The sequence below is a fragment of the Lithobates pipiens genome, unplaced genomic scaffold, assembly GCF_037356315.1.
Source record: "Lithobates pipiens isolate NorthernLeopardFrog02 unplaced genomic scaffold, aLitPip1_a1.2 Scaffold_22, whole genome shotgun sequence".
Taxonomy (NCBI): Eukaryota; Metazoa; Chordata; class Amphibia; order Anura; family Ranidae; genus Lithobates; species Lithobates pipiens.
Genome location: NW_027507784.1, coordinates 117,339,309 through 117,358,836, shown reverse-complemented (window position 1 = coordinate 117,358,836; position 19,528 = coordinate 117,339,309). Strand labels below are relative to the sequence as shown.

The 19,528-nt window shown below is 41.1% G+C and overlaps 1 protein-coding gene across 2 annotated transcripts in view; it reads left to right on the top strand.

Annotated features, from left to right (window-relative positions):
* The window catches only part of PDE1A (phosphodiesterase 1A), a 420,545-nt gene that overhangs the window by 305,300 nt on the left and 95,717 nt on the right, over positions 1–19,528 (top strand). For both annotated transcript variants that reach the window (XM_077448128.1, XM_077448129.1), the window contains exon 2: positions 12,739–12,852. In XM_077448128.1, coding sequence (XP_077304254.1) covers positions 12,739–12,852 — 114 coding nt within the window. The remainder of the gene's footprint in view (positions 1–12,738; positions 12,853–19,528) is intronic.

The following is a 19,528-nucleotide window of genomic DNA, read 5'->3' as shown; positions in this document are numbered from 1 at the left end:
TACCGCCTTACTTTATAACGAGTTAAACACCAGGCTGACTCACCCTCCAGTGGTGGCAGATAGGTTCATCCCTTCGCATCACCCCACAAAATCTCACCCCACCCCCCCCCCCCCCCCACCTATGTTTATTCCTCGACCACACAATTGTTCCATTTCTTCTATATTATCCCTGCCCGCTCACGCCCCGCGACCACAGAAAATACGGTGTACACTGATAGTATACTCATTACATCTCTGGACATCCTCCTCTTGAAGTTCTGCTTACAACATGGCATACGCTTTCTTAGGAAAGGCACCAACTGTACTTTCCCATAATGTAAACGGCCTGAACATACCCGAAAAAAGGTCCAAATTATTAAGGGAACTTAAAAAAGCTCGACCCTTAATTGTATTCCTTCAGGAAACTCACTTTAGGGGCGGCAATATCCCTAGACTCACTGACGGTACCTTTACCACAGTGTATCACGCCACCAACCCCTTGGCCAAAACCAAGGGAGTATCCATTCTTCTTCACAAGGATGCTCCTTTTGTGCTAAAACAACAACTGACAGACCCCGAGGGACGATTTCTATTTCTCAAAGGCTCCTGGGAAGGGTCACCTGTAACCTTAGCCAATGTGTACTTCCCCAATTCCTCTCATATTTCTTTCTGCAACAAAATTATAGAGGAACTCAAATGGTTTGCCGAAGGATGTACCATACTTGGAGGAGATTTTAACATCCCCCTTGCGCCCCTTAAAGACACCTCGACAGGACACACGCAAGTCCCGTATAGGATCCTCAAACGAATAAAAGCGCTACTGCAGTCCCTGACACTGGTTGACACATGGAGGCCCATGCACCCCACAGGCAGAGACTACACCTTCTTCTCTGCACCCCATAAAAAGTACTCGAGAATCGATATGATATTCATCTCGCAAAGGGACCTTGGTAACCTGCTCTCAGCGGAGATAGGCATCATAGCCCTCTCTGACCATGCACCCACGGCGGTCACCTTACACCTCAATACACCACACAAGTCTGCATTTAATTGGAGACTGAATTCCACCCTCCTCACCGACTCCATTATAAAAGATGACATCCTGAGCGCCATCAACGCATATTTTTCCCACAACATCGACACCGACACGAACCCATTAAACAATTGGGAGGCACACAAGTCAGGCGAACTTATCAAATGGGGTGCCCGGAAAAAAAAAGAAAGGGAAGTCGAAATTAATATACTCTCCCAGCAAATAGCAAACCTTGAACTACAACATAAACAATCCCAGTCACTCAGACTAGAAAACCAATTAACACAACACAGAACCTCTCTGAGGCTTCTGCTAGACATGAAGATTAAACGTTCCCTTTTCTTTAAGAAAAGCATTTTCTACGAATACGGAGACAAGAGTGGCAAGCAACTAGCCAAAGCCCTAAAAGAGGCCACGTTGTCGAAACATATTCATGCCTTAAAGGACGAAAGGGGTACTTTAAAACACAATTCTGAAGAGATAGCGGACTTGTTCCATGCCTACTATTCTAAACTATATAAACTTCCGGCCCAACACAAACCGTCCCACCTGACGAGCACAAAACAGGACACTATACATGACTTCCTACAGAATAGTGGACTGCCCTCCCTGACGATAGAAGATACAAATGCACTAGAGGACCCCATAACCACCACTGAAATCTCGAACGTGATTGCAGACTTAAAAGCAGGAAAGAGCCCCGGACCCGATGGCTTCACGTCACAGTACTATAAGACATACACTAATTCTCTTATAAAGCCCCTTCGTTCGGCCTTTAACTTTTTAGCGAAAAACCAACATGACTCCCACTCCTTCCTTATGGCACATATAGCTGTAATCCCCAAGCCCAATAAAGAACACACTGACTGCGCTAACTTTAGACCTATCTCACTTCTTAACATAGACCTTAAACTCCTAGCTAAAATTCTAGCCACTAGACTAAAACCTCTATTAGCAAAAATAATCGGCCCCGAACAAGTGGGATTCATGCCGGGGAGGGAGGCCCGTGACAACACCACCAAGGCCCTGAACCTAATTCATTATGCACAGAAATCTAACACCAAAGGCATGCTGCTCTCTACCGATGCCGAGAAGGCCTTCGATAGGGTCTCCTGGGACTACATGATGGCTACATGCGCTCATATTGGCCTCAACGAAAACATGTGGTCATGGATCTCAGCTCTCTACCAGAATCCCCAAGCTAAAATCAAAATTAATAATATTTTTTCAGAACCTATCTCCATCCATAATGGTACCCGCCAAGGTTGCCCTTTATCGCCACTTCTTTTTATCCTTACCCTAGAACCTCTAATCAGAACAATTAATCTAAACGCTGATATTCAGGGCTTTACGCTGAAGGATAGAGAGTACAAAATTGCTGCTTACGCGGATGACCTCCTGTTCTTTCTCACCAATCCCCACATTTCGATACCCAACCTCCACAAAATATTCCAAACCTTTGGATATATATCCAACTTTAAAGTAAATCATTCGAAATCTGAAGCCCTGAACCTTACCCTATCACAGAACCAACTTAAAAGTATACAAGACAATCACCCCTATAAATGGGAACGAGACACCCTTAAGTATTTAGGCATAAACTTAACCAGTAAAATTGAGTCACTATATGATGTAAACTACAAACCTTTGCTTGCCACGATCAAAAGCGACCTTCTCAAATGGAATGTAAAAATGTTCTCCTGGTTTGGAAGGGCCTCAATATTAAAGATGACGGTACTTCCCAAGCTTCTGTACGTATTTAACGCTCTACCAATTAAAATTCCAGAACCCTTTTTTAACACACTGAGCCAAATTCAAAGACGATTTCTCTGGGCAGATAGGAAACCTAGAATCCAATTCCGGCGTTTAACACTGTCTAAAAGGGATGGGGGTATAGGACTGCCGGACTTTAAAAAGTACCACCAGGCCACCCACATCACAAGAGTGATAGACTGGCATTGCCACGGATCGCATAAGGACTGGGTCCAACTAGAAAGTAATTTGGCACCGCGCAACACCCTCTACCTCCCATGGTCACTTCATTCCAGAAAGCCAAAACTTATCGATCACTCGTTAATCGAAACCACCATAAAGATTTGGCAAGCACTGGTAAAATCGCAAAAATTCGCAACGAACCCAGGTCCCCTGACACCACTCACGAACAACCCTGAATTCATTCCTGGCCTACACCACAGACTGCCAGAAGACTTCCTGGTACACACTTGTATGTCAGGTTCACAAATCAAGACACTCGAAACACTAAACGCCGAGGTGGGGGAGCTGTTTCCTGGAAACTGGTTTTACATCCAACTGAAGGACTTCCTGGTAAATAACAAACACAAGCATCAATTTTGCCTCCCATTGACTCCGATTGAAAATATATGTCTACAGAGATCACCAATAGTGAATACCACATCTCTTGCATACTCAATGTTAACTCAAGCGTCACGTGATGACAAAACTAAATTCAAAGCAAAGTGGGAATGTGATCTCCAGACCGGTATATCTGATGAGCAATGGAATAAGGCATGCATTTTGGCACACAAGTGCTCCTTAAGCTCCAGATACCAGGAAATATCCTATAAAATTCTCACTCAATGGTATATTACACCACAAAAAGCCAGGGGATGGTCTCCCTCCGCCTCGGACACATGCTGGAGATGTAAAACACATATAGGCACCTTCATGCACATATGGTGGGAGTGCCCACTAATACGAACCTATTGGGATGTAATTAGAACATGGATAAAGCACATCACAGAAACTCGCCTGGAATTGAATGCGGCCACATGCTTGATTAATCTGGTCCCCATCAATTTAAACCGATACAAAAAATCGCTGACCCGACATCTTCTCACAGCTGCCAAAACACTGATACCAATTCACTGGAAAACGACCAAAGCTCCGGGAATTACAGACTGGCTTAACAGAGTACAATACATCTACAAGATGGAGGAGACTGTGGCGGCCAAACATGAAAACAGCACAAATTTTAACAAAACATGGCAACCATGGCTGGCCTTCACACTCTCTCCTGAATTCCGCACACTTAAAGGCTAACCATTCCAGCATCTTTGACCCTCCAACAGAGTAGGAATCAGGCTCAGAATGACAAAGTGTATATGTAACAAGCGGAGTTATATACTATTGCAAAGGGCGAACCACATCCCACATTTCCCTCCCCTTCCCTTACCCCCTGCCACCTCCCCCCCCCCCCCCCCCAAAACATCCCACTCAATACTCACCGTTCCTCAAATGTTGTACGCTAGTTAACGTCTTCTATTGCATAAACACCTCATACTTTATCGTTAACCAAATCTGAACACATTGGTGATGTAATTATTTGTTTTTACTGTTTACAGATAGACTGCTATAATACATATATTTGATCATTGACTGTAAACCTGACTTTGTTTTCAATAAAACTTTTGATTGAGAAATAATAATACTTAAGTAAAAAAAAATAAAAAAAAATTAAATAAAAGTATAAATAAATTCATTGTTATTTGTTGAATTAATAAATGCAAAAAAGAATACCGAACAACCAGTCCTTAAAGTGCAATGTCCTTAAAGTACAGACATTTTAAATTGAGATAATATACAGTCTCTGCATAAAATCCCAAAATACTGCTGTATATACCATGCCAAGTTTATGTGTATCATACAAACATAGGAAACACTGGGCAAAGGAGAAAACTAAACAAAGTTACAGCTGTTAAAAGTAGTTCACCTTATTGTCAAGTGGAATTAAGATTGTCCACTCACATGCTGCTATGTGTGGATAGGATCCCGGATGCATGGCTCAACAACAAGCTCCTGGCCAGGGAGAAATGGAGCAGATGTAACAGCTGGGTAAAAATGGGAGGAGCAGCTAGATGAGGAGAGCCACCCGCAACCACTGCTGACAACCAATAAGCCGCTGGACCATGCAAGATGACAGACCCGGTAATGGCTAGGAGAACACTGCAGCTGGCTGGAGAGAAAGGAGGAGGTGGGAAGGCATCTGGCATAGCTGGTGAAAGAGAAAGGAGGAGTTGGGAAAGGCACCCAGCAAAGCTGGCGGGAGGGAAAGGAGGAGGTAAAGGGCAGAAATGACAGCAGACCGGAAGGGAATAAGGAGGCGGGGACAGCTCAAACGTCAACGGTTATTAAGGACAATATAATAATTGCTGGCATTCTTTTGTTCCCCCGCATTCCCCTGTCGACAGCTGAAAAAACTGAACCTGAAGGTATCGGTTTCTAGTATTGTAGCATTTGCACATTCCAGTAATGGGATCAGTGCACTCCTAGTAATCGCAGATGCATTTTTTATTACATTCTTAAATGTCAGACTGTAAACATTTGTAACATGGGTATTGGCTGAGGCAAGCAGCCTCCTTTTGTGACTTTCCTCATAATTGAGAGAAATTAAATGTACCGAGGATCCATGGCCCTGTCATACTCTACTATAGAGTGGAGTGAGTTCAGCTGAACTTGAATTCACTTCCTACTTCCATTAATGTGCAGGGGAATATGAAGCTCAACTGACCTTTCAAACTTAAATCAACCAAATGCATTCCAGATGCACCAAAACAAAAGGTGTGCATAGTCCTAAAGTTTGTTTTTGTTATAATGCAGCCACATCCTGAGTAGAAAAGTCTTTCCTCTACTGCAGAGAAGGACCGTTCTTGTCTGTGGGGAAGCAATGGTCTCTCTGCAGAGTCTGATACATCCAACACTGAATCACAGCTAGAGATCCCAGAATAACAAGAATAAACTTCATTAGACTGATATTTTTCCAACCCTAACCTGCATAGAGTTAGCATATTCTCCCTGTGCCTTTGTGGGTTTCCTCCCACACTCTAAAGACATGCTGGTAGGTTAATTGGCTTGAGATTCAGTTAAAAGCAATAGACAAATGTCCATATAGTTTGATATGTTGTTTCAATACAACTGGATTATCAAAAAGGCCAGATTACTAATTAAAAATACAATAGGATTGCAATGTTTGTTACAAAATGTGTTACAAAAACACTGCTAAACAGTTATTTTTAACGCTGACATGAAAACAATTTAATTTAACATACTTCAAATGTATCAAAATATAGGTAGAAGGAATCAATTATCAAACGACAGGCTTCCAGCACATGACTAACCTCATCAGGAAAATTGTCAGCTCACAGATACATGTGGAGGAAATGGCAAGCATCCGCACATAGTGTAAAACTGTTTAAAATCATTTATTTAAAAGATAGATGTACACTTACATAGGTCTACTTGTAAATAGTGCTAAAAAGATAAACATCAAATCCATAGATAGTAGAAAAAAAAAGATTGCAGCGATGTCAAGAACACCATCTGACACAGTGACGTCACAAATACATCCGATGCATTTTGTCCTATTGGACATCATCTGAGGTGTGGAGGTCATTTCAAGTCACTGTGATTTATATAGATTTACAGTCCAATCAAAATTCTTAGTCAAAATTGGCAATAAATTGCCTGAATTGAAGACCGGAAAGGTGTTCAAACATTTTATACACTATATGTCTAGTGAAGTGCACATATATTCTCTAAGCGCAGTTCTATTATACTCTTTTACCTCTCATCCCTGTCAGAAACCATGAATTAGACTGAGACAGAAGTACAATTAAATCACACTTGCTTATTAAATAAAAAAAAAAAAGGTAAATACAGAAAGCATAGTCAAAGCATAGCCAGAGTCCAGTAACCAGATCGAATAGTCAGCCAGGCCAGAGTTCAATAACCAGATTGGGTAATCAGCCAGGCCAGAAGTCAGGGATCCAAGTGGAGCAACAGCAAGCAGGATAAGGAGCTAGAAGGGATGTCAGCAAGCCAGTCTTTAAACAGAACCGCAGGAGATGGTTTCTTGTGTGTGACCAAGGTGAAGGCAGAGATGAAGTGAGCTGGACAGCTTTAAATAAGCAGGTCAGACAAGCATGATCAGGAACAGCTGGTAACTGTAGAGAGAGATGAGAGCTGGCAATTAGCCAACAGCTGAGCAGCCAGCCCAGAGAAGGAAGGGTTAATCCAGCCCTGACAATCCCTCACCAAAATGTTATACTTACCTGACCATGCTCTTACCAGATCTGCACCATGACGCTCACTTTAAGCTACATAGCCTCTTCTGCAAACTCCTTTTCTGCACTTGTACAGAAAAATCCCATTCATCCCTATAGTTACATAGTTACATAGTAGGCAAGGTTGAAAAAAGACATAAGTCCATCAAGTCTAGCCTATGTGTGTGATTTTATGTAAGTATTACATTGTATATCCATGCATGTTGTGGTTGTTGAGGTGCTTATCTAATAGTTTTTTTTAAAGTATCGATGCTCCCTGCTGAAGCCACTGCTTGTGGAAGAGAATTCCACATCCTTACCACTCTTAGCCCTTGTACACACGGTCGGACATTCCAACGGAAAATGTCCGATCGGACCGCTTTGTCAGATAATCCGACCATGTGTGGGCTACATCTGACTTTTTCCGTCGGAATGTCTGACCAACAAAGTTTGAGAGCTGAATATAAAAACACGATCCGATCGGACTTTGTCCGATCGTTTGTAGAGAATTCTGATCGGACAAAGTGCCACGCATGCTCAGATCAAATTCCTAGACCAAAGCTATTGGCTACTAGCCTGAACGTAGTCCCGTCGTTTAATTTGTGCATTTATCTGATCTTATCACTTTACAGCATGGATATTTTTGGATATTTTGCTTCTTCTAAAAATGTTGATTGACTTGCTGATGTTATTGTACATCACTGAGTTTGCTATTTTTTGAGACGCTAATCAGCATTAAATTATAAATCAATAAATCAGAGAAGGTATAGAAAAGCCATAAGACATTTTCTGCATGGTTTAAATTATTGTGGAAGGAGGGTGAGCATGATGCCTCCCTCAGATTTAGTTGGACACTGGAAATTGTTTCCAGGTTCAGGTTTTTAGCTTAGGGGTTGCAAGATCAATGCACTCTTTTTTACTTATATGGCTAGAGATTAAGAAAAAGGTAAAACTGATACTGCGTAAATTTCAACAAAAACAGACTAGTTGGAGTAGGCTGCCACTTTCAGTAACTGGGCACGTAAATCTTATCAAGATGACCACAATTAGTGTACATCTTACATAATGCACCAGTCAGGATACCACAATATTGGTTCTGATGGATTGACTCACAATTCAGGGCCCTTATTTGGAGAGGTGGTGTGGCACGTATTAAGCTTGCTACTCTACAGCTCCCAAAAGATCAAGGTGGAATGGCTGTTCTGCATCCACAAATGTATTATTTTGCGGCCCAGTTACAGCACTTTATGGGGTGAGACCTTACGACGATCAGGAGACTTCTTGTTGGCCCGGATGTAGCTTACACAGCTTTGTCTCATTTGGAAATGGGATTCCCTAACACACCCTCTAACTGCTCCACAACTCAATTACTAATGAAACCATGGAAGGGAGTCTGGAATACACTTGAAGTTGCAGAATATATGCGTCAAACCCCCATTTTGCGTAATCACCTCTACACAGATCTTGCCAAGGTTCTTTAACACCCAATTTGGGAGAGAGCTGGGATTAGGTTCATATATCAGATTTTATATGAACCCAGATTGAAGCCATACTCTCAACTATTAGTGGAATTCCCTGAGCTCAAGGCCACCACTTTCTATATATTCAACTACACCATGCTGTGAGACGCCAGAGTAAATACACTAATCTGAGGCTAGATGAATCAGTGTTCCTGAATTTGATATGCACTAAACCTGAGAAGAAAGGGGATATCTCAAGATTCTATACTCATCTCTTATCACATATACAAGCCCCTGATCTCTTACCTTGCAGGGAAAAGTGAGAGAGAAATGGTGGCCCTATTGATGGAGAACAATGGGAACAGATTTTGGAGGTGGGACCATTTGTGTCAGTGTCAGCGACTATCCCATCTGCTCATATTGCATGATGTGTATCGCACACCAGTGCAGTTGCACAGCTGGGGTAGAAGGGACACCCCTATCTGTCCAGAGTGTGAAGCCCAAACAGGAGATCTTATCTATATGCTCTGGAGACGTCCTAAATTGGTGAGGTACTGGAGCTCCATTATAGCCAAAATCAATAGTATTTTCCAGGTGCAGTTGGAAATAGACCAACTGACATGCCTATTGGGGAGCCTTGGTGAACTTTGCACTCACAAGACTCCTATATATAGCCAGAAAACTGATTGCCCATATGCGGCTCTCGGCAAATGCACCTAAAATAACACAATGGATCCAGCAGATTAATACCACCCTTATTAGGGAAAAAAATACATACCACCATAGGAAATCACCAAATAAATTCTATGATATATGGCAGAGCTGGTTGGACTCATCAGATGTGGCACCGCCACAGTTGGCATTGGATAGATTGCTAATGGGATAGCAACTTCAGTACGGGAACTACTAGGTAATTAAACGTGGATCAAGAGACATATTGGAGGAGACATACTAGTAACTGAATGTTCTTATTAATACTGATTTTGCCAGTGGGATTAAAAGAGAGTTATTTTATTTTGTTTTATGATATGTTCTTATTTCCTTTTTTTTTTTTTTGCGCCCCCTTTGGTTAGGGGTGCTGAGAGGGCGACGGGTGTCATACAATGGCCTTTATGATATGGAATTGCCAAAAATGGGTATGCATTTTCAAATATCTATAGATTGTTTAGATTTTACCAAACACTGTTGTACATTGATTGAGTACCTGTACAATTATACCTTGTGGTGCCTTAAGTTTTCATCAATAAAAACCTTTGTGTTGATTAATAAAAAAAAAAAAAAGATTAAGAAACATGACTAGCCTGTAGATGTTTTTAACCAGGGGTCAAGTCCTGGGCAAAAAAGTGTGGGAACTCCCACCCAAGATCCACTCCCCCACCAAAAAAAATAAAAAATTATACGCTCATATGCACGAACACTTCAAAAGTGGTATTTTTCATCCAATTTTCGTATTGTGTGTATGAAGCTTAACTGTTAGTACATAAAAAACAATCCTCAATAAACATAAATACGATAATTCTCTGAATAATCAGCATTCATTCAATTGTGCTTCCATGCAAATGAACATCATGTTCTGAGGGTTAAACGGAAAGGTCATAAATTAACAGCACATTATCTGGACAGAATGCTTGGGGAGATAGTGATGTGTTCCTCTTTAGGAGATGTATGTTAGCTTGGGAGGCTGCAAACTCTGCAGGGCTCCAACACAAACTCGCTGCTATTCCAACCCTTCACATATTTCCACATAAACTTCCCTCCTGGCATTAAACTTTGCCAGGTATTGTGCTCAGCTTATCGCTCCAAACTGATGTTCCTCCCTCAGCTCACCCCTCTCCTTGCATGTCCTGTGAGCAGAATAGCTGTGCTCCTCCTCTAGGTTCTCTTATCATATGGCACTGAAGATAAAGGAGGATGGGATTCAGCGGGACACACAGAGCAAGTATGCCGAAGACTGGGGGGGAAGATGAGGAGACAGAAAAGGAGGGTACGGCAGGGAGGAGCGCATCACGAGAGGTCTGACTAAATATGTTCTCTTATCAACAGGGACCTGATCTACCCATCAGCTAGCTGTGATTGATAGGTAGATCGAAGAGGAAGCTGTCATGGGGCCCCCTACTAGCAATGCCTGAATGGTCAGTCCACCCCTGGTGTGCGGCACTTACTATTGCGAGCTGTGTCGGCGGCTGCTGGTGTAGCACCTGCCACACAGCTCACATACTTCAAAGTCTTGCAGGATACGGCTGCTAATGGGAACTGAGTTCCTGTTGTGGAAAAAGTACAGGAACTCCGTTCCCACGCGTTCCCGCAGGACTTGAGCCCTGTTTTTAACTGTAAAAAATAAATTCAAATAATCCTGTCCTCGAAATATGTAGGATCAGCACAACAGACAATAAATAAATGAAATCCTTACCCTTCATTTTAAGTGGGTATTTACTTAAAATGCTTGAACCATTGACATGTGGTATTACTCGTTTTTATCATTAAGATGATGACTTGTGAGTAGATGAAGATGCAATTTGGTGCAAAACATAATGAATTGTGTGATTCTCTGGATATGCATATGTTCAGAAAATTCTACTTGTCAGTCGTTTTTAAACAAATTGTAATTTTTTTAAAAAACTGATTAACATTCTTTTCCTTGAATAAAACTGGCATTGTGGTTGTCTGCCCATCCTCTGACTAATGAATGTACTATACATGCATGCTCAGACAATATCAGCATGAAAAGTATATTCTTGCAACACATTTTTAAAGCCTAATATATTTAAAAAAAACTAATCATATTCTCTTTTCGTTCTGCATGTAATGTTTCTAGATTTTATTAAAATTTTTCCTATCTACTTACCTGTATTTCTTCCAAGTGGCACCAATGTGACCTCTGCAGTCCTCCTAATTTTGAGTGGGGCACATACATCACACAGCAGTGGCCTGTGGGCACTGCTACATTGTCTGACTGGGAGATGAACTAGACCTTTTGTAGTAAAGAGGGGTAAATGGTTTTGAGTCACGATTGCATGTGCATCAGTTTCCATGTTGAGTGAAATAGGGCAACATTCAACCTGGTAGTGGGGCAATGACCAGTGGATCACACTGAGTTTCTTAAGTGGACAGATCTGAGGACAAGGTGAGTATTACTTTGAACACTGCATTTTTTTTCAATGATTTTATTAGTGTTATTTAACCCTACATTAAAAATGGGAGTTATTGTGCACATTGACAAATCAGGTTTCTTCTTCTCTTCTCGGATTGGAAGAAAGAAACTGACTGGTCAATATGAGCAACGTTTCAAACTGAATCTACATAACAGAATTTAATTTGTGCAGAATGGAAGACATTATCCTTTTGTTATCATACGTGGTATGCTAACGCTAGATTTAAAAAAAAAAATTAAATTTCTTTTACTTTTTACACATACTTGCAGGTTCTTAACCACTTAAGCCCCAGACCATTTTGCAGCTAAAGGACCAAGCCCCTTTTTGCGATTTGGCACTGTGTCGCTTTAACTGACAATTTCGCATTCGTGTGACATGGCTCCCAAACAAAACTGCCGTCCTTTTTTTCCCACAAATAGAGCAACAATTTTGAAAAAATGCAGTATTTTTTTACTTTTTCCTATAATAAATATTCCCCAAAAATATATAAAAAAACATTTTCTTTCCTCAGTTTAGGCCAATACGTATTCTTCTACATATTTTTGGTTAAAAAAAAATCACAATAAGTGAGTATTGATTAGTTTGCGCAAAAGTTAAAATAGGGGATAGTTTTATGGCATTTTTATTAATATTTTTTTTTTACTAGTAAAGGCAGCTATCAGTGAATTTTATTGTGACTGCAACATTATGGCGGACACGTGTGACCTAATGTGTGTTTTTTTACTGTGAGGGGCGTGGGTTGGCGTGTGACATCACTGATCGTCCCTATGACAGGGAACAGACGATCCGTGACAAGCTCACTAGGAAGCACGGGGAGAGGTTTGTTTACACTTACCTCTCCCTGTTCGGTGGCAATCGGGTCTGCGGGTCCCGCGGCATGATCATGGAGCTCAGGACCGGGTCGTGAGAGCCGCGCCATTCTGCCGACGTATATTGGCGTGAGGCGGTCCTTAAGTGGTTAATACAATGATTTCAGTATATATGCCATCTTATAATACTAATAAATGTTAACACATTATGACCTTTATTTTGCTATTTTTAATTATTTTTTACAGATTACGATGTTTGGTAAAACAGCTTGAGAAAGGAGATATTAATGTATCAGACCTAAAAAATAATATTGAATATGCAGCATCTGTATTGGAAGCAGTTTACATTGATGAAACCAGGTAACAATATTTTATTTTTTCATTTGTTGATAATAATTGTTCCAAAGAGTTATATATGGACATATGTAAAAAAGGAGAACAGGGCACACCAAAACTCAAACAGCACACCGTTTTCCTGTGTCTGGCCAACACAGTAGGACTAAGAATATAGTCACTAACAGAACCAGAATTTGGATGTTATTATGGATATTACAGAGAGGTGACACCATCCTTACCATGCAATCTTTATACCACTATACAGCACTGATCCTTCTCTTCCCATTGTTTATTACTCATAGTGATACTAATGCCCCCTACACGCGGTCGGATTTTCTGATGGAAAATGTTCGATGGGACCTTTGTCGGAAATCCAACCATGTAGGCTCCATCAGACATTTTCCATCGGAATTTCCGTTGCACAAAATTTGAGATATGGTTCTCAAATTTTCCAAAATCCGTTGTTGGAAATTCTGATCATGTGTACACAATTCCACGAATGCTCGGAATAAAGCAAAAGAGCCTCACTGGCTATTGAACTTAATTTTTCTCAGCTAGTTGTACGTGTAGTATGTCACAGCGTTCTTGGCGTTCGCAATTTCCAACCAACTTTGTGTGACCGTGTGTAGGAAAGACACGTTTGAGCCAACATCCATCGGAAAAAATCCATGGATTTTGTTGTCAGAATGTCCGATCAATGTCCGATCGTATGTATGGGATGGGGCTTTAGTCTTCAACTCCAGGCTCTGTGGTCCCCTCACATACCTATTTCCCTCTGAGACCCCCCAATTTTGTACTACATGCTTTTAATATACTTGTCTTTTCACAATTTCTTCTGGATAATCACATGATACGGTTCCTCTTTTGATCTTCTTCAGCAGTGTGTGGCTCTCAGAGATGCAGAGAATAGTGCCGATTTGATGACATCAGCACAGTTCTCTGCATCAATACTCAATGAGCGAAGGGAGTTGTGGTGACACTTTCTAAAAGGACCATCTGGAGGCCAATTGAATCAAAATAAATTTGCTTTGTGTTGAAGGTCACCTTTTTTTCTAAATTCCAGCTCCCTTATGCACCAATATAGCATTCATGTACTTTTTTTTCTAAAAATATCAAAGCTTTCCATAAAATCTACAGACACATACATATCTCCTTTAGATTTACCAAATTTATATAATAGGAGGAAACCCCTATCTAGCGAATCACTCTGTATTCAATCAGGCAGGCCCTTGCACTACATAATTGATGGCAAATCTAAAGAAGATTGTACAATCAGATATAGTGTTGGCCACCTTTATACACCTAAAAATACTAGTTGCGCTTTCAGTACCATTAATTGTTAACAACACACCAAACACAGAAGCAAACACACATGGCATGTGAAAAAACTAATGGCAAATGCTGCAAAACACACAGTAAAAAACATGCAACCCACAAAATGCCAACATGTCCCATAAGCCACCTATAGCACAGCCCATTTAAATCAGCAGGCTGCCCTATGCGTGTCACAGGAAAACGAGACACAAAATGTGCGCTCCCACTATGCTAGATGTGAATGGGGTCTGAAAGTGAAATTGGTGCAACACAAGAACAATGAGGCTCCATTCACATCGGTGTGTTTTCTTACATTTCAGAAATCCACTGCACCAAAAATCTCAGTAAAAAATGCACCAAGCTCTGCTCTAAAAAAAGTTCTGAAGCTTCTTTGGGGTGATTGCTGCATGTAGGGCAGCCCAATCAGGTGGGTGGGCTGCCCTTTGTGCGATGAGTGAAAATGCTCCAAAACACTTCCCCCCAGCTAAAAAAAAAACACATGTGGGAATGCGAGTTGCCAATATGCAAAGCTGTGAACGGGTTGTTTTTGTCCACTCCCTTCTATGTACTTGTATAAAGATTTCCATACATTATGCAATCTGATTGTGTATTTAGTGAGAAGGGTGATCACTGATTGATTGCATTTCATTTAAAAAACGTGCAGCTGGGAACGGGAGGGTAGATAATGCAGGGTGTGTGCTAATGAGATCAGCCAGTTAACTCCTTCCTGTGTCATGACCTATAGTCTGTAAGGACGTAAGACAGAAGCAATAGATACGTTTTGAATCATGGATGTAGGACAGTAAGGTAAGTGTCTGTAGATTTTATAGAAAACTTTGATATTTTTGCAAAAAAAGTACATGAATGCTATATTGGTGCATAGGGGTGTTGGAATTTAGAAAAAAAGGTCAACTTAGCCTTTAAGCTTTAAAGAGCTTTTTTTAGTTTCCTGCTGGGTCACAAAACCAGAAGCATGGAGACCCAAAAAGTAATAAACATATTTTAAGCAGAGTGGATTAATCTAAATCTTAATTTAAAATTGGAATTGTATTACTGTGTCACTATTGGGTAGATCTCCTCACTTCCTATTTGGCCAAAATACAAAAAGTGTGATGAAAGCTCCCCAATTGTGAAACCTGAAAGCATGTACTGTATAACCCTTTCATATTTCAACCAAACAAAAAAAAATATTCTAGTTAAAAATGGAATGTAAAACGGACCTATCACAGGGGAAATATAAAAATACTAGTTGAATATCTGTTTAGTTTGCCCTCTGTTTTCAATACTTTTAAAGACACTAGCCTAGAACAAATATGAAAACCAGAAAAATGACAAGCTCTTGGAGGACTAAGCCCCTGTACACACGGTCGGAGATTTTGCCAACCAAATCCGTCGGATTTTGCCCGTCGGATTTAGTCAGACGGATTGTGTCCGAAACTGTTGCATACACACGGTCGGGCCAAGTTGGCGAAAAATCTGATCTTTCAGAACGTGATGACGTAATTTAGTTACGATGGGACTACATTCAGGCTAGTATCCAATAGCTTTGATGTAGGAATTTGATCTGAGCATGCGTGGCACTTGGTCCGATCAAAATGCTATACACATGATCGGATTAGGTCCGACCGGCCCAGTTGGTCGGGAAATATTTCCAACATGTTGGAAAATTGGGTCGGATGGAAATTCGGACGGAATCAGTCCGATGCATATCACACACAGTCGGATTATCTGACGACACGGTCCGATAAGATGCATTCCGACAGATTCTCCGATCGTGTGTACAGGGGCTAAGGCAAGAGGGTCAACTTGACAGATAGACAATTTTCCAAGGAAGAGGTCAGCAATGGCAACCTCTATATTTCTTTCATGACAGGTTTCTTTTAAGCAGTTATTTTAGTATCTCTTTAGTGTGAAAGGAAGATGAGTGGAAATGAGGGGATGGAAGGAGCATGATCTTACGTATGAATCAAAGTGATATAGTTTATTCATAAACAAAATAGATGAGTGCAAAGAAATTACTATGAATTCATACAAACTAGGTTACAAGATATTCATTAAAAATTAGTTACATACAAGGGCAAATTATTCTCTATCGGAGCAAGGTCAGTGGGAGTGGCCCTCTCGCTGTGCCCTCTGGGAGAGGGTATTTAACATGCGGACGTCACGTGGTTCGGGGTTCCGGTCCAGTATGAAGTGATGATTACATGGTCCTGGTCCTCCTGACCAGCCCCCAGGAAGGCTATGGCCTGGGCTGCGGATCCACCCATCTCCGGTTCGGGAGAGACTCAGTGTACTTCAAGCGTTCCAGGGGAGAACTCTTTATAAGAACACCACATACGGGTTGGTTTTCTTAACAAGAGCCTGGAAGGGCTGAAGTAACCGAGAGAATCCGGTCTTGTGGATATCGCCAAACAGGCTGAAAGATCTAGGTATCCTACAAGTGTTTTAAAGCTTAGTTTCTCTACATGTTCTGCAACAACGTCTGTGACAAAGACTTTGTTCCTGAGTAAGCACCTTGTTGGTTGCTAGACCTTGTGAGAGAGGGACTGTCCAACCTGAGTGTTCATCCAGCTGCGAATGGCTATTCTCTGGATGCAAGTTTTTTAACACTTTGGACTTTAACATTAAGAGCACCTGAACTTCCTTTTCCAACCCTCTGATCCCAAGTTGAACGACTGTTCAATTGTCTGAGTTTGCAAATAAAATCCATTCAAGTGGATCTATTGTCAGTCTCAAGTTACTGGGCCATCTACCACGGGATATCCCCTAGACGTGCAACAAGGAGAACGGAAGGTAACAGTAAGCCCAAAAATAACCAGAAGCTCCTTCGGGGGTTAGTGCTACACACAAATATATACACATACACCTACATATACACATGCATATACAAACATATACACATACACATACACAAAGAGAATGCATATATTCCACATGATGGGAGTCACTAGTGCATATTCAGTGGTGACAAAATTGTAAAAACGCACCTGTGTGTATCAAAACGCATAGACGCATGCATACAAAAATGTGCATAAGGGTTTAAACCTGTGTGAGTGCCTAATCAAAATGGAGTAAGTTGACAGACTGGTAAAAAAAATGGGGGGGATCTGAATGACACCTACCTACATACCGTAGAATGAATGGTTGGTGTGTTATTTGTTGTTTGTCTATCATCTGTACCTACAGAGATATCAATGACACAGAAAGATGGACCCAAAGGGAATGACCTAATAAACTGATATAATACAAACTCGATATTGTCAGTGGGTATAAATGAAATAGAGTGAATTGAATCATTCATATTGCTGACCTGTGTTTGAACTTGTTGTAAGGCTGCAGCCCATACAAATCAGTTGCTGGCTAAAGGCAGTCTTTCTGGGAATTATGCGATCCTCCTTGCAGAGTGCTATCCTGTGTTGCAAGAGAAGTACTAGCAAACTGCAGCTGTGTGGAACAAGCGGTATTTAAATCAGGATGCAGGTTTGTGAAGAACAGAGGTGGACGGGTCCATGGAACGATCTTGTGACCCATGATTTCAGACCTAGGAAGGGGATCCTATTCTATAGAGGCTGGCCAGGCCAGGCGGTGGTCTGCAGGGATATACATTTATGCTTATTTCTGTAATCAAATGCTCATACAGCCCCTTACACCTCACGCATCAATTTCATTTCAGTAATCACCATCATGTAATCACATCAGAGGTGGTGTGAATGATACCAATACCACTTAGACTAAAGGATATACATTCAAATAGCCTAGTATCAGATATCATATATACTTGGTGTCATTTTACTACTCCTAAATCCATTTTGAGGGCAGACCCACATTTCACCCCCTTTCTTTCATTCCATATTAACAAACTCTCCATAGCCGTCAGCTGCTTTGGCATGCAGGCCATTGCTCCAGCAGGGGAGACTCTGATTGGTGTGCCACAGACTGGGCTGGTCTTTGAACACAAGTACCACCTCCGTTATATGCCTATACCAATGATAGTGTGTGTTCCAGGGAGCGACTGGTTCCATTCCTGGTTCTCACACACCGATTACATGGTTGCCGCTTGGAGACTCCCAGTCTCTTCACTCTCACAGTCAGAACATCCTACAGAGTTTTGGCTCCCTGCAGGCCACCGTCCGGCCTGGCCAGCCTCTATAGAATGGGATCCACTGCCTAGGTCTGACATCATGGGTCACAAGATTGTTCCATGGACCCGTTCACCGCCGTTCTACACACATCTGCATCCTGATTTAAATACCGCTTGTTCCCACACAGCTGCAGTTTGCTAGTACTTCTCTTGCAACACAGGATAGCACTCTGCAAGGAGAATCACTGAATCTCCAGAAAGACTGCCTTTAGCCAGCAACTGATTTGTATGGGCTGCAGCCTTACAACAAGTTCAAACACAGATCAGCAATATGGATGATTCAATTCACTCTATTTCTTTTATACCCACTGACACCGTTGAGTTTGTCGAGTTTGTATTATATCAATTTATTGGCTCATTCCCTCTGGGTCCATCTTTCTGTGTCATTGATATCTCTGTAGGTACAGATGACAGACAAACAACAAATAACAGACCAACCATTCATTCCACAGTATGTAGGTAGTTGTCATTCAGATCCCCTCGCCCATTTTTTACCAGTCTGTCAACTCACTCCATTTTGCATTGGGCACTCACAGGTTTAAACCCTAATGCACATTTTTCCATGCAGGCGTCTATGCGTTATGATGCGTTATGATACACACAGGTGCATTTTTCCAATTTTGTCACCATTGAATATATACTAGTGACTTGACTAGTGACAGGTGGAATATATATATTCTCTTTGTGTATGTATATGTGTATATGTTTGTATATGCATGTGTATATGTACGTGTATATATATGTGCTCTTGTGTTTAAACATTGAATTTAACATTTTAAACTACAACTGTGTTTTAGTGAACCGACTATAGTAAGTAAGTATAGTAAGGGCTAATGGCTTACAGTCTTATTAATTCACTGCTCTGATTTTCAAGTATTTTTTCAGTAATACTTCCAAAATATCATTTTTAGCTTCTAATGGTTTTAATGCCTTAATGTTTTAATACTTCAATAACTCAATACTCAACATTTTTATTATACATCTCTTGTCTGTAATTACAATGTATAATGTATAATTCCAACACTTTGTACACATGTGCCTTCTACTAGAACCTTAATTATACACACATACATTTGGTATTTATCTCATCTAGAGCGATGTGATGTGGATAACTCTGGAGTAAAAGAGAATACATCACCCACTGTGGGATATATCTCCTAATCAGTCACCCCTCTCCATGTATATCTACCACAACCTACAGACTTTCTTTTACTTTCCAAGGCTCTGATGAAGAGGGAACACCTC